The following is a 15,787-nucleotide window of genomic DNA, read 5'->3' as shown; positions in this document are numbered from 1 at the left end:
TTTGAGGCGTAACCTGACCTCACAGACACCGCTGTGCTGGTAGAACTGAGCAATCCTGCTATAGCAAGCAGGAACAACTGGCAGGTGGAGCGAGCTCCTTGGGCTAGAATTACCCCTATAGAAAATGTAGGAAGAAACAGTCTAAACAGCAGGAACTTTTGATACCTGGTTTCATTATAACCAGTTTAACACTCAGACTTCTCCCTTCCTGTGTTGTTGCTGAGTTTCTTAAGCTTTTGTCTAAGGTGATCAGGCTGAGAATTCCTTTGAATGTGCTAGATATTAGGGCTGCTCTGAATTTATGTTATATATTCTTATTTGATCATATCAGGTTTCACTGTATCTTTGATTCTGAAATCAGTGTGAATCTTTGCATGAAAATCAATGGCATCAGAGAGTTCTGTCTTTTACAGAAGCTCTCCAAATTTTTGACAGTGCAGCTAACAGAGTCAGCCACCAAATACAGCAGTTTTCAAAGCAGTTTCTGGCCTCTGCTTTAGGATCTTCTAGACCTTCTGGAAACAACCTCTGGGATCATTGGAGGACTCTTGGGAACACTTAAAGGAAGGCCAGGGTACTTTACTGCTGCTGGGAGGGGATTGCTGCAGGAGGCTGTGACTTCTAGCAGCCTCCATCTTAAGGAGCTCTCTCAGCTGTCCTTGACCAGCTTGGAGATTTTGTCTGAGCTGACTCTTGGTTAGGTAAGGTTGGGCACTCTTGTTGCAGGTACTGGGAAGTGACCTCTGTAGAGGCTGGGCAGCTAACAGGTCCAGCAGCAAGCAGAAATGTGCACGGAAGAGGGCTAGAAACTTTGCTGAAGGCTGTGTTTGTGTGCAGAGCAAGTGGGATGTCACAGGGCATGGTCTCCAGTGCCGGCAGGGGCAACTGTCCCTGGCATATCAGGCTGGACGCAGACTGAGCTCCAGAGGGAGGATGCAGCTCTGCAGCTTTGGGGCTGCAGGGATGCCTGAGGCCTCTCGTGGGGTGAGGGAGTTGTTCTCCTTTTCTACAGGAAATGTGGAGGATTTCTTTTGTCAGGTTAAGGAGCTGTGGGAGAAGGTCAGCAGACTTTGCAGCATCAGACATGATGTTTCTCATGGCGGAGTGGATCTTCTCTGACACTCTGCAGGTACAAGAGCCTGGTCTGTGTTAGAGAAGAACTAGACAGCCTGTGTTTGTTGAGTTGGGAAATGGAGACTCCCATGATGATGAAGGCTGGAAGTCTATGACTTGTGGCAGCAGGCAGACAGCTCCTGCTCTGCTTACAGATCTGGAATTACAGCATAGGTCAATACCCTGGTAGCAGGGCGAGGAGGGGGTGTTGCACTCTGTGTGAGAGAGCAGTGGGAGCAAATGGATCTTTGCACAGCAATGGGTCTTGAGCCAGCTGATAGATTCTGGGTCAGGATTAATGGGCCAGCCAAAGTGGACAACATTGTGGTGGGTGTCTGCTATAGACCACATGATCAGGAAGAATTAGAAGAGCCATTTTTCAGACAACTGGAAGAAGTGTCACATTTGCAAGCTCTGATCTTCTTGGGGCAGTTCAACCACCCTGATACCCATTGGAGGGAAAACTCAGCAGTGCAGAGGCAATGCAGGAGGTTTTTGGAGCACAAGAGAGGTCAACTTGATTGGTCAGCTGATGAAGGAAGATGCTCTGCATGATCTCATACTTACAAACAAACAAGAACTTGTCAGGAATGTGACAGACAGGGAAAGCTGTGGCTGCTGCAACCAGCAAATGGTGGAATTCAGGATTCCGAGAGAAGGAAGCAAGGCAAAAAGTAGGACCATCACCCTGCAGAACAGATTGACCTGTTCAGGCATCTTCTTGGAAGACTACCATGGGATACGGCCCTGGAGAGAAGAACAGTGCAGGAGGCCTGGCTGTTTTTCAAGAACTGCCTCATCCAAGCTTAAAAATGGCCCATCCCAACAGGCAGGAAATCCAGTAAATGTGGCAGGAGTCTTGCATGGATGAGCAATGACTGCCAATAATCACTATGGATTTACACAGGGGAAATGATGCTTAACCAACCTGATAGACTTCTACAGTGAAATGACTGGCTTGGTGGATGATGAGGAAGTAGCTGATATTATTTCTTTTGTTTTCAGTAAGGCTTTTAACACTGTCTCCTATAACACCCTTTTTGACAAGCTGATGAAGTACAGGCTGGATAAGTGGACAGTAAGGTGGACTGAAAACTGGCTGAACTACTGGGCTCAAAGGACTGAGATCAGTGGCACAAAGTCCAACCAGAAGCCAGTCACTAGTTGTTCCAGGGGCTGATATTAGGACCAATACAGCTTAGCCACCTGTATTAACAACCTGAATGCTGGGGCAGAGTGAACCCTCAATGACTTTGAAGATGATACAGAATTGCAAGGAGTTATTGATACACTAGATAGCTGTGCTGCCATCCAGAAGTACCTGAACAAGCTGGAGAAAAGGGACAGTAGGAACCTCATGAAGTTCAACAAAGGGAAAAGCAGAGTCCTGCACCTTGTGAGGAACACCACAAGGCACCAGTACATGCTAGGGGCCACCCATCTGGAAGGCAGCTTTGCAGAGAAGATCCTGGTGGGACAAGTAGCAGATCATGAGCCAGCAATGTGCCCTTGCAGCAAAGAAGATCAATGGCCTCCTGGGCTGCATTATGCAGAGCATTGCCAGCAGGTCAAGGGCACCTCTGCTCAGCAGTGGTGAGACACATGTGGGGTGCTGTGCCCAGCTCTGAGCTCCACAGTACAAGAGAGACCTGTACATACTGGAGGAAGTGCAGTAAAGGGCCATGGAGATGATTAAGGGACGAACAATAGTTACATGAGGAGAGGCTGAGAGAGCTGGGACTGTTCAGACTGGAGAAGGGAAGGCTCGGAAGGATCTTATTAGTGCGTAAAAGTACCTCACGGAGGAAGAAAAGACAAAGGAGCCGAACTCTTCCTAGTGGTGCCCAGTGACAGGACAAGAGACCATGGGCACAAACCAAAATACAGGAAATTCTGTTTAAACATAAGAAAACTATGAAGACAGTCAAACATTGGTATGGGTTGCCCAAAGAGGTTGTGAAGTCTCTGTCCTTGGAGATATTCAACACCTGACTGGACACAGCCCTGAGTGACCTATTGTAGGTGACCCTGCTTTGAGCAGAGGAGGTTGGGCACGGCAGTCCCCAGAGGTGCCTTCCAACCTTGGTGATTCTGTGATGACATGCTGTGTGTGAAAAAATCCCACAGCTGTCATCATGATTGAATCAGCTCTACTTTAATCCCTTCCCGTAGAATTCCTTTTGCTCTTAAAACTTATTTGATTCAGGGAGAAGAGAGTGGTCTTGCCAATATAATCAAGCTTAGTCCAACAGTATGTACTGGAGGCATAGCTATACCGTAATCCCTTCTCACAGCAGAAAGGCCTCAACCAAATAGCAGGGTTATTTGGTGGGTGAATCTGTAAGACATACAGTAGTGTGCCATCCCAGCATATCTAACATGCTGTCTGGCACCTGTCATATAGGGTTTATACAGGGATATTTCTGCTTCAGTATTGGTAGGGATGTATACTATGTTGAACTACATTATGCTGTTTGTTCTTGAACTACTACAGTGGACTAGATGACGCCCAGAGGTCCCTTCTAACCCCTACCATTCTGTGATTCTGTGATTCTCTCACAACACCAAATCTCTGGATAAATTTCTAGGACCTCTCTTCTTTCAGAAGGATCAGTCCTAAGTGACGTTTGTGCTTGAAAAATCTCAAGCCAGTCAACATTCATTTTTTTTTACATTGCTACTATTATGTTTCTGCGGTTGTTTATTGGTGATGCCACCAGTATTGATCTATATTAGGATGGCACAGGTTGACTCAGAGTCAACATGTAACACTGCGTGAAGATTAAATATGGGCTTTTCAATGGAACTCCACAATTGTAGACATCTAAGATGGAATTTTCAAAAAGCTCCTGACATATCATGAAAGTATCAAAAAAGGTGTTAAAAACCTTTTCTGTCAATTTGGTAGGACTCAAGTTGGCTTATTTGGAACTTTGTATGTAAATTAAATGCCTAGAGGTGGTTGTGAAGATCCCACTCGGGAGATAAGGCTGAAAAATGCTTCTTGAGCAATCAAGTCATGCTCCCCTTGGCCATTAGTGTCTGTGCTGCCCACTCATGTGACTGTCTGCACTGATGTTACCCTCCTTCTGTGTCTATCTTCTTGATTACTTCGGGTGTCCAGAGCTATTCCCCAGTGCCATCCTTAAACTTTTCCTTTATTAGCTTCAAGCCATTACTCTCCATTCTAACTTCTCCTGAGACTGAATAATCCCTTTCTCTCTTTTTGTTGCCTAGAGATTATTTATAGTCTGTGATCACGTCTCCCTGGGTTTACTCTTGTCTAGACTAAATATATTTAGCTCTTTTACTGTCACTTTTTGTGTCTTACTGCGTCGTTTGTTATCTACTCTTGTTTTCTCGAAGTTTTTAGTACCTTTCCCAAGCTGAGAAAAATAGTACTATATATACTCTTCCAGGGTGGTCACACCAAAAGTATGTTAAGTGACGTTATTAGCTCCAAAGTTTCACATGCTAATTCATGTACATACTACTGGCAATAATATCACCCTAAGCTGAACTACCTCTCCTCTGGGCAGAAAGTTGGATTAATTCACTGCAAACTGCTTTAAAGGCCAACTCCAGCAGTCACTTCTCACGTCATAATAACTGTGAGATTTCCAGCGGAGCGGATCTGAATCTTTTTCTGAGACAATTTCCTTCTGTCAAGAAATACGATTTTATTGAACTTGAAGCTTTGCAACACTATGTGACAATTTAAACAATCTAATGTTTTTAAAGTTTGTTAGTGAAGGGTGACCAGTATTTTCTGCTCGGTGAGGTATGTGTTTTATCCCCTACAAAGCAGAGAAAGAATAAAAAGTTTGATATTCAAGCATAAGATTTGTTGGATTTTTTTAAAAAAAACAACCCTGTTTTATAGGAAATTTTTAAATTCTTTGCATATTTTTTTATTTCGAAGAAAATACCATGTTTGAATGGCAGTTTCTTGTGCAGAAGGAGACTAGTTAGTTCAGTTGTTAATTTAAGGCCCACCTCCACCAAATAACTCATTATGACTCATTCTAGCTCATGATCTAGTAGGTTTTCTGTTAGGACTATGCTTCACATACTGATGTACCAGTATGAATACTTAATCCATACGCTATGCCTCTCTCACGATCAGACTGATAGTACGAATCCCTTCCACGTCTAGTTGTATGTGCTCAGTCTGAAATTAGACCATCTTTCTTACAAATAAGCCAAAATTTAGTAATAGGCTTAGGTAGACATTATCATTGAAACAGAGCTTGTATGCAAGGGATCCAGAGGATGAGAAAAGTGAAAGAAGCTTTTAGGGAATGATGACAGGGTCCTTTAAAATGATGCGCATGATTTATGGAAACATATCTGGAGACTTACTCTGTAGTCACTGGATGTCACGTAAAATATGGGGAGAAAGGCCAGCCAAATGATGCACGTTGTGTACATTGTGAAACCGATAAACTTGGCTTCGTTGAAGTTCTCTGGACATTTCCTTGTTTTGAAGGCATATACAGTGCATAAGACTACGAGGATTACATCATATGTTAAGGAGATTAACATACTGGAATCTTTGACATTGCATTTCAATATGACAGTCTCTCTCTTCTCAGGAAGAGTGTACCGCCTGGTGCCAGGGGCCTCCAAGATAAGCCACACAGACACCACCACAATCTGTACCAAAATGAGACTCAGGCAGATGAAGACCTGAGAGCTGGGGCTGATGAACTTAGGCCTTTGAGCACCGTTCTTTACACCCTCAAATATTCTGGCTATGCAGTTTGTTTTTGTCAGAAGGGCAGAGTAGCAGACAGCAAAGGAGCTTCCTAGCCCCAAACGACGCAGGGTGCAGATAGCTGGAGAAGGCTTGGCTATGAAGAAGAAAGTCATGCTGTAAGACAGGAAGACCCCAAAGAGCAGTATGTAGCACAGCTCACGGCCAGAGGCTTTGACCAGGGGGGTATTGTTGTGCTTGATGAACACTGCAACGACCATGAAAGTACAAATAAATCCCAGGCATGCAATGGTAACAGGACCTATTGCCCAAGCATCTTCCCACTTGATGTAGTCTTCTGGTAGGTCATAACAGCCAGTCAGGTCAGCTGTGGGCCATTTTCCAGGCCCGCAGTCTGCACAGGTAAATTCATCAGCCAAGTATTCATAGGTTTCACAGGGAATACAAATCCAACAGCAGACATCTCCTGGTTGCATATTCTTCATCTCATTAGGAGCACAGGGATCACTGCACTGGGAGACGGGGACAGAGCTCCTGGACCAGTGAATAGAGTCCACCTCAAGTGACAAGGTTTCTGCCCAGTGACCAACCTTCACATAGGAGTATCTGCCTCCAGTGTACTGGAAATTGAACACATTGTATCGTCCTATCCCATCTCCATAGGCATCAAATTTGACCATACTATCCGCAGCATTGGGAGGGTTGAATGGAGCTGGGGAAAAAAAAAGAAATAGAGAATGTTATGAAAACAGCAGATGACTTTTTTCATCCTTTCGGCAGGTACAGACACCTGACAGCTTATAGAAACCAGTAGAAGTGCCAACAGGCAAGTCGAGAGGTCTGTATCTGTCTCATTTTTGAAATGTTTTTGCTTTGTTTGAGCTTGGAAGAAGACAAGAACTTAGATAATAGAATTCTGTGTTACTTCACTTTCTTAATGAGAAATATTTGTGAATGTGAAGAGTTACGCTAGATTACCAATGTCCTTACTTTTTTTGCCCTGGATACAAAAGAATTCTCCCATTGTTTTCCCCAGTATGCCCAACGGATACCTTTCACATTTTCTCTCGAAAGCAAGAGGTCTGCTTCCTAACTGAGACTCAGCATTATTTGGTGAAATTTGGCTGTCACAATATAAGGAAATTTAAATGATCAGATATCAATAAACATCAGTTTTGAGGCCAACAGTCTGGAATGTGGTTGAACAGAGGATTCATTTTGAGGCTGATGGAGAAGGAGCTATGAAGTCCTCAACAATTTCTTGCTATGTCTCTTTCACTGCCCCTTGTGTTGTAGGAAGCTTTGAATCCCTTCTCTGTTGCTTAAATTTTAGCAGTTTCTGATATTGCTTGTCTGGTCTGAGCTTCCCAGCGTGTGCTGCTTTGGTCCTATATCTTGTCTGGGGAATAGAAACCACAAACTGTATCTGTGACCTTCCGTGAAATCCATATTGTAACACTTCCAACTCGTAAGCTCCGGAGAGTTTTTGGTTTTTGCTCCAGCTAAGACTCATGTAGAGAATGAAGAAATATTTAAAATGCAGGAGGAAATTTCATTTACCATGTGATTTACTGGTCATTTGCTGTAGCATCAAAGGTGAATAGCTTTATGGACAGGAAGGAAAAGGGTTTTTTTTTTTGCCATAGATGAGCAATAAAGGTGATTTCATTCCCCAGTGTCTTTTGTTACAGAAGTGGTTCCACTGTCATTGCTGGAATAAATCTTTTTCCCTGCATCTGTGCCCATGCTTTGCTTGAGCATGAGCAATATTGTATACGGATGTAATATCTTCCTCCACTTCAACCTCCAGATACTTTGGGGTTTTTTTTGCCAGAGATTTATTTAGCTTCTATAAAGCACTGAGGCCAGATTCCTTCAGCTTCAGTGCTGCAGAGTGTTACCTTATTTTGCAGTACTCCCACTAAGGTTGGTAAAAGGGACAGTGGGTTTTTGGCACAGAAGCCCTGGTTGGAGAGTTGATTCATAACCTGCCTATCCCCAGGTGCTGGATTTGGAGTCCATTTCGTTCCCAGCTTTCTTCTTATCTTAGGGCAAGTTCTGAAGATAATTTACATCCAGCAATAGCCTCTTCTGGATCTGAGCCAAGACTCTGGCTGTTCTTATCCCTGCCCTCTCCCGAGATTTACTGCCTCACCTGTGTCAGCTACAGGAGTGGACAGCCTTGGTTTGCAGGATTACAGACTAGGTCTGGGTAACCCAGGAATGTGTAAGAGGATTATCTTTTTTTCCTCACTGATGGCATCTAGTTGTACCCCTGGCTAGCCCAACAAGACCTCTGAGTCCACAAAAACTATGGGCAGCATAATGGCAGCATAATACTCGCTCAGATAGCTGCTCCTCCTGGAAATAACATGCTGTAAGTTAAACAGGTAGCTAAATTCAAAATGTAGGTCAACAAGAGGAATATTAATCAGCTTTTCTTCTCCCCCTTCTCCTCTCATGCACAGGCATGCAAGCTCTCTCATCCAGGAGCAGCATTAAAGTGAAATCATAATGCAGCACTTAACAGCTCTTCAATAATATATTGTCATTGACAGTGTCTTACTTCATTATTCATAACACTTATATAGATTGTAGAAGCTGTTAACACAGCAGCCCAGTTTTAAGAGCCAATTTATTCACTTCAGTGTTATACAGGCTAGCTCCTGAGTTGTGCTGAGAGCCTGTGACTTCTACTGGCACCAGTGGATCACAGGTAAGCAAGACAAACTGCAAACTGGTTACATGCCAAGTGCATAACTTCAAGTGCATGAGTACCCCAGTGCAAGTTATGCGAGGGTCAGAAATATCAACACTTTTCAGGAAAGAGTTCCCCCTGTGTAACATGTTTGAAAACTTAGTTCTGATTGATAGAATATTTGTCATTTAAATAGAGCAAACTATTTGCCTTGGACTTTGCAGGTAGGTCCAGAAGGCAAAGCAGGTAAGCTCAGGTGTATGTTGCCTTCCATGGGGCAGTTCCCACGCTATGAATATGGAGAAAAGATTTTTGTAGGACAAGATGTTTTAAGTCAATCACAGCTTGTAGCTTGAAGCATTCATTTTTAGTGGCTGCTGATAGAGGAAAATAAATCACACTCCTTCAGATGGAGAGGATGAAATCATTTAACCAAATAATGAAAAAAAAAAATTATAGTATGGTGAGCCAAAGCCTACAAATGAGCCCACTGGGTGGCAGCAATTAATATATCCACTGATTACATCTAAAATCACTAAGACATTTTAACGTACATTTATCAATGTATTCCAGATCCTGTAGAATCACTTCCAAAAAGTAATGTTTTCAGAAAATATGACCTAATAATAATCATAAAAATAAGATGCTTATAGACAAGAATGTAATATCATAAGAAAAAAGGACTTTATGTTCTAGAGTAAAAAGATTTTTTACATATTGGTAGATGATTTTCCCAGAGATTATGTCAGGCAAGGTCATAAGTCACTCTGAGAACTTTTTTATAGTTATATTTGAGTTTTGAGAGTAAACTTTCAATATTTGTAACAGGTATTTCTGGCAGGTCTTTTTCAGAGTTGTAGCTAAGCTGTTTTGGATTTGTCCCTTGGGAGATGAGAGACAAGACTCTCTGGGTCTACTTGTGCTGTTAGCCAAGAGGCTGTCTGAATGACAATACAAACTTAGTCTCCTTTGAGCAGTCTCTTTGAATCTTCTCACCTTGCACCTCATGAAATTGATTATCCTTATTGAAAGCAGTTATCCTAGAGAAATTCTAGAGAAGTTATCAAGGAAAAGAAAGGATAATTAAAAGTGGCTTAAAGATAAACCAGAGATGCTTTGTGCTCCAGCTTGCAGCAGTTCAGCAATGAAGATGCAGCAGCAGTGACATTTATGAGAACAGGAGAAACACCCGGGCACACAGAGTGCAGAAGAAAATCTACGGAGCCACAGTGCAGCCAGCTCACCTCTGTCAGCTCACTGAAGAAATCCTATTGGAAGAGAGGATGCCATTGTGTAAGTGGAGGACAAACTCCTTCACCTTCAGATAAAAAAGGAAAGACTGTGTAGTTTTATGACTGTTTTAGTAGCAGGTATGGATAAGAATATAAAATAACATCATAGCTTCTCTATAGTGAATTATGTCACTTTCTTTCCATCTTCTTACAGTGGGATTATCTATTCCAACAATCATGTAACTTGCTAGTATGTGCTTATGTGCGGTTAGAAGCAGATGAGTTGCTTTCATTTGGAAATCTTTATTATTGTTCGTGTCAGTGATGTACAGATCTTGGTGACATAAAAGAACTCAGAAAAAAAGTTCTGAAGGGGGGATTTGTTTTCTTATTTGTCAAAAGCACTATTTTAAGAGGTCTTATGGGAAATCTTGTTTTTAAATGCTTCTGATTCAGCACATTGGCCCAGATGGGTGAAAGTACTCCAGGATTTTTTCACCAGGGATGAGTAGATGAAGAAATCAAAGCAGTTTTAATCCTAATTAGGCACAAGGAAACTTTTAAGAGACAAGGCAGCCTAGGAAAAGATGAGCGTCATCTTGACTGGCTTGGAATCAGTCGAGTTTTGTTTGCCAGCAGCATCTTTGGGCCAGGAAGGATATTTTGCATGCAGTCTTGCATGTGTCTGGCACAGAGCTGAGTGTATAGATGTTGTCTTATAGAAAATATCATCTGTAACACTTCCTGGTAGGAATGATGACAGGAATGCCTACATCTCAGAACATCCTTCATCTCCGATAAAACACGCATCTGTTCTTTGCTCACAGAGTGTATTCTTTCAAAACAAGGTACAGATCAGAGGCACAGCTTACTAGCTAGGAGGCAATCCGTTAATAACAAGGCTTGATGAAAGAGCTGCAGTTTTTCAGCTCAGCAGTTTGCAAAGCTGTGGGATTTCGTGCCGTTCAGAAAGAAATGTAAAAAGGACTATTGTGTGCACCAAACACACCTTCGTCAGCAGCTTGTTGGCCCCAAAGACTTTCTGCTAATAGACTGTAAGGAGATCATGATAAAAAAGAAATGCAAATGTAAAGAGGGAACAGGCTGGAGTTTCTGTAAAGTTGAGTAAAACCTCTTTAGTCTCACTAGATGGTGCTGCAAAAACCCTGAACTTCTGATTTAAGACTGAAAAACAAGGCATTTGTTTATGTAATGGAAAAATATAAGATTTTTAACACCCCCTACTCCTTCCTGTTACATATCCTGGGCAACGCCTTATTAAAGCACTGCAAGGAAGAGCCTTGATAATAATACAACAACAAGATATGGTGTGTTTACCCAACAGGCTCGTCTGCGTGTGTGATGTCTTATCTTGAAAAGTACCACAAAAGACCCCAAGAATGCCTATATCTTTTAATTTTCTTCTATTTTCAGCTGGATATGGTTTGTTGAGGTCAAAGTGACTTATTTCTGCTTGGCTGACTGAGTAATGGAGACCTGATGCACCCACTCTTATTTCTATCTCAGCATAACACAGCTGGTTTCACACCTGATTGGCAGGAGGGACATTGAAATATGGCAATTTAAAAGTTAGTATAGGGAATGCTCAGAGTGAAGTGTCACTAAATTCCACTTCTCCACAACTGATAAATAATGAATGGCTTAAAATATCAGTTTTCACAGAGACAAGTAGTCACTTTTAACCTCTGCACCATCGTTTCTGGATGTGTTTGGGTCATATGTAGTATTGCTTCTTCTCATTCAAGAAACACGCGCAAACCTGTGAATGCCTTGTCCCTAGGCTCAGCTTTACTTGAAAACAGCTTAGGCAAGGTATGATGGAGAGGTCTGATACATGCAAATCTGTAGAATCTGAAGTGGTGTAAGGCCCTCTTGTGAGAGAAACAGAGGATCACTTCTCATTATGACCACGCCTGATTAGTCTTCTACAAATGTAATTTTCCCATCTAGGTCTACAGATTTTGCATTGAGTTCTGTGGGTTCTTTCTTGGGTTGGAAACAAACTTACTGTGGGGATTTTTAACACGTCATAGACCCCCATGGGGTCTGCAGTACCCGGAGACAGAAATGTTTCCCCATACCTAGTTGCAGAGGTCTATCCACAGGTATTTGCAGATGAGTTAGATATCCCAAGCTGCTGTCCTACAAAAGAAAATGGATATTTCTAGGGTTCACCTAAGAGTAGGTGTCTAGGATAACTCAGCTGAAATGTATCTGATTTTTTTCTGCTGACCATAATGAGAGTGTCTAGCTAAGATGCATCTACAATATAGGTATCTGAAGTGAGGTGAGGTGAGATCAATATCATCCAGGTAGCTGGAACAGAAAGGCTCACAGCTGGAGCGCCAAGTGACGGCAACTTGTACAAGCTGTCTGCAATGTACCTGTGAAGGGGTGTCCCTTTCAAGCTGTCTGCGCAGGCTGCTGTGACTGCTGTGGAGGCTATTGGAGAGAGCAGTACAGGAGAAAAGTCATGTGAACACTGGCGAAATAAGATAAGAAGGATCCAAAAGATTAGAAGAAATCATTCAGCTTGTCACTTTTCTCAGCCTGGCTGAATGCAGAACTCCTTAGCTACCTTTCCTGTGAAACACTTGCCTCAAGCATAATGTTTTGCGTTTTCAGATGTGTGTTGTCCCTTTGCTTGTGTGGCCCTTGGGGCTTGTGTGGACTTGGGGAAAAGGAACTAAATGCTAAGGTACAACTCTTCATCAAGAAAATTATGAACTCACTCTTGTATTTTTAAATAAATTTAAGGAATTAAAAAAATGAATTTCTTAAAGGACTTGGATTTTGGGACATGGAAGGCAGAAAACGTGTAAATGTTTTGCAGTCATTATATTTCTCCCTAAAAATACAAAATGCAACCCCTGAAATTAAGAAAATTTCTTGAGGTTTTTTGGTTAAAGTTGCATTAGTCCAACTTTAAAATAAATCAGACATTCATGTAAAAGCATCTACAGTATTTTTTTTTCTTGAATAAGTCTGCTAGGCTGATAATTGATATGAATGAGATTCCAACATAGCAGTGCCTTTCAATCAATACCATTCTTTTAATTTAAGACTATCTACTTTAAGAAATGGCTGGCACAAGAGGCAAAATGCATACAAGGTAATTTATGTTAGCAATCAACTTGCAATTACAAAAGAAATTAAACCATGACTTTAAACTGTCTAACTCCTCCCTCAGGCCAACAAGTTATTTTGTAAACAGAAGCGGAGAACCCAGTCCCATTACGAAGAATTATGGCCACTGTTAGGGTGACAACAAAAAAGCTCAGGAGCTGGAACTAGAAGTTCTGGGCTGGCCTTTGGTTTCTCTTGAAATCTTGTGGTCTGAGTAAAAAATGAGTTGGCTAGTGAGATATCTGTCAGTTGCCAAACTTGTCTTACCCCTCTCTTCTCACTGTGTCTGGGGTGCAGCTGAAGGACGTTGAAGTTGTGTTCTAATTTTGCTAGAATTCACTTATGGACCAAGTTAGGGATTCGGTTATTTCACAAAGGCAGGAACCTTTCCCTTTTTGGAGGCACCATTCCACGATGTACTAATTCCATCCCCACATTGCGTATAGTAGCTCATGTTGAAGTGTTGAATACCTAATAATATTTTTTTGTCCTTCTTTGTCAGCCTGAAGGAAGTATGGATAAATTCAGTTATTAAGAAATTAAAGGAAGTTCGTTAAAATATTCTCTCTGTGGGGACTTGAGGATTAGAGAGGTGTTTCCAGACAGTGCTCTGAATAATTTAGTTAGATAGTTTGCCCTTAGAGAGTTTGCCCTCAGAACCAAATGAACCTTGAAATAGACACTCTGACTGTTATTTCCTAATTGACTTGATATGAAGACACTCCCAAATCAGGTGGGCTGACATAGATTTAATTACTTATAATGCTATATTATTATTATTTAGTAGTAATACTGTAGCTGTGATGTTTTAAGATTCAAGAAATTTCAAGCCCATAAGAAAGGCAGTATCTTTTATTAGACTAGTCTATAGATGGAAGAAGTGCCCAAGCTTTCAGGCACAAGGTCACTTCATTAGCTCGTCAGAAAACTGCTCAATAAATTTGACCTTCAATTATTTTGAAGGAACAGCTCTGCTTGGAGTTCAGTGTGTGAGGTTTTTGTATCCTCCTGGAAACACAGTTTCGCTTTGCAAACAGCCTCATTACTATCCATTTGCAGTGATTGCTGAAAGCTTTTTGTTCGCTTCTTTAAAAGTATGTAGTTTTGAAACACAAGGTCTGATCAAGATGCAAGACAAGGTACGGCAAAGAGATGTTATGCCAAAAGCTTCTCTGTTTTTCCCAGGTATGTGGGCAGTCTAATAAAGGTATTGCCTCTTCGTACAAATCTTATGACTCTGTGCTATTATTTTTGTTAAGAAGGCACTGAAAACTCTCAGCAATCACCCTACAAATTGCTAATAATGAGGTAATTTGCAAAATGAAATTGTATTTCCAGTAGGAAAATAAAACCATAAGTAGGAAATTCTAAGGAAAGCTTCTTTTTGAAATAACTGAAGCTCAAATTTATTGAACATTTTGTGGAAAAAAAGGAGCTGTAGGATGCTTCAGAGCTGGAATAAAGAAACAATGCTTTGATGAAACACAGAGGAACCTTTATGCTCAGACATATTCCTCAGCTCAGTTACAGTGTTTGGCACATCTAACATAATGTTGGTGGAAGACAAAAAGGACCTGGAGTTCAGCTGGAAATGTAAATGATTCACACATCTTATGGTGTTGGATTCTGGAGTGGATCAGTTTTCTTTGCAAATATAAGTGCATGAAAAACGTGGCCTATATTTCTTTAATCTAAACTTAATTAGCCTCTCTAGATTGGGAGTGTCATATTCTTACAGAGCTCCTATAGCCAGTGGAGAGAAACAGACACCTCCAAATGTGAGCTCTGGCTAACCCGAATTGCCATCAGGAAGGTGGGTAGTTTCCTCCATCGATAGCTCTCCAGTTATCCACAACTACAAAGTGAGTTTTGTCAAAGAAGACACGAAAGCTGGATGGCTTGAATTTTGGCCAGTGATGGAGAAATAGTCAGACTAATGCGTTCAGTAAGGCCCACCACACACACTACATGTGACTCATCTCCCTTTGTAAAGGTTTGAGTCTGGATTTTCTTTTTACTCATTTCTGTATAGCAATGTGGTGGCTAGAAATGCACATCTACTAAAATGACAGGTTAAGTCAGTATTCAGTGGACTCTATCTCATGAAAGACCGAATGCTGAGTCAGCCAATGGAGAGGTGAAAGTGGGCTACTCGAAACAATGAATTTCAGTAAAAAGATAGCGAGATAAAGGATAAGAACTCCTTCCTTTTAAGGTTATTCATGCATATCACACACCAGCTACAAAGGTAGCACGCCACCTCTCCCAACATCATCAGCATTCATTGGTGTGCATTATCCTACAACATGAAAACCGCATGTCCTATTAATACTTGCAAATCCTTCTGCTCTCAGGAAGAAGAGATAAAGCTGAGAGCATAGAATTTTTTTTTGCTAATGTTTTGCTCCACTGAATCAGTTCAGCAACAGCAATCACCGGACCTCAGGGGAAAATGTAAAAAGAAAATGTTGATTTATTTGCCCGTTTAATGGTGGAAGAAGAGACACATTGATAGGCTTAGACTGATACAGCGTTCCAGAGCTCTAGAAAGGACATTAACAGCACTGCCTCAAAACTTCATCTGACTTGAGATATTTTCTTCTTTAAAGGGCCTTTAAAGATGGGTTATTTTATTCTTTCAGTTACTGGACCATTAACTAGCCATTAGCTATTTATTCAAATAGATGTGCAAATGTAATAGAGGGAGTTTAACAAATTTTTTCAGTACATTTTTGTCAGTTCCCAATAGCAGCTTCATATAATTTCTCATTTACCACTGTTTGGTGCAGATCTGCACTTGCACAGCAGGCCAGTCTCCACTACCAAGCTGGCGTCAAGATCCTGGAGCAGTGATCAGCTGCTCCATCCATCAGGGCCACA

General features: G+C 41.6%; 1 protein-coding gene across 1 annotated transcript in view; it reads right to left on the bottom strand.

Annotated features, from left to right (window-relative positions):
- Positions 1–15,787, bottom strand: part of GRM3 (glutamate metabotropic receptor 3) — a 111,249-nt gene that overhangs the window by 7,785 nt on the left and 87,677 nt on the right. The window contains exon 4 of the mRNA XM_009943575.2: positions 5,476–6,542. Within this exon, the coding sequence (XP_009941877.1) occupies positions 5,476–6,542 (1,067 nt within the window). The remainder of the gene's footprint in view (positions 1–5,475; positions 6,543–15,787) is intronic.

The sequence above is a fragment of the Opisthocomus hoazin genome, chromosome 8, assembly GCF_030867145.1.
Source record: "Opisthocomus hoazin isolate bOpiHoa1 chromosome 8, bOpiHoa1.hap1, whole genome shotgun sequence".
NCBI lineage: Eukaryota > Metazoa > Chordata > Aves > Opisthocomiformes > Opisthocomidae > Opisthocomus > Opisthocomus hoazin.
Note: the sequence above shows the minus strand (reverse complement) of the source record. Positions and strands in the feature narration are given on the sequence as shown.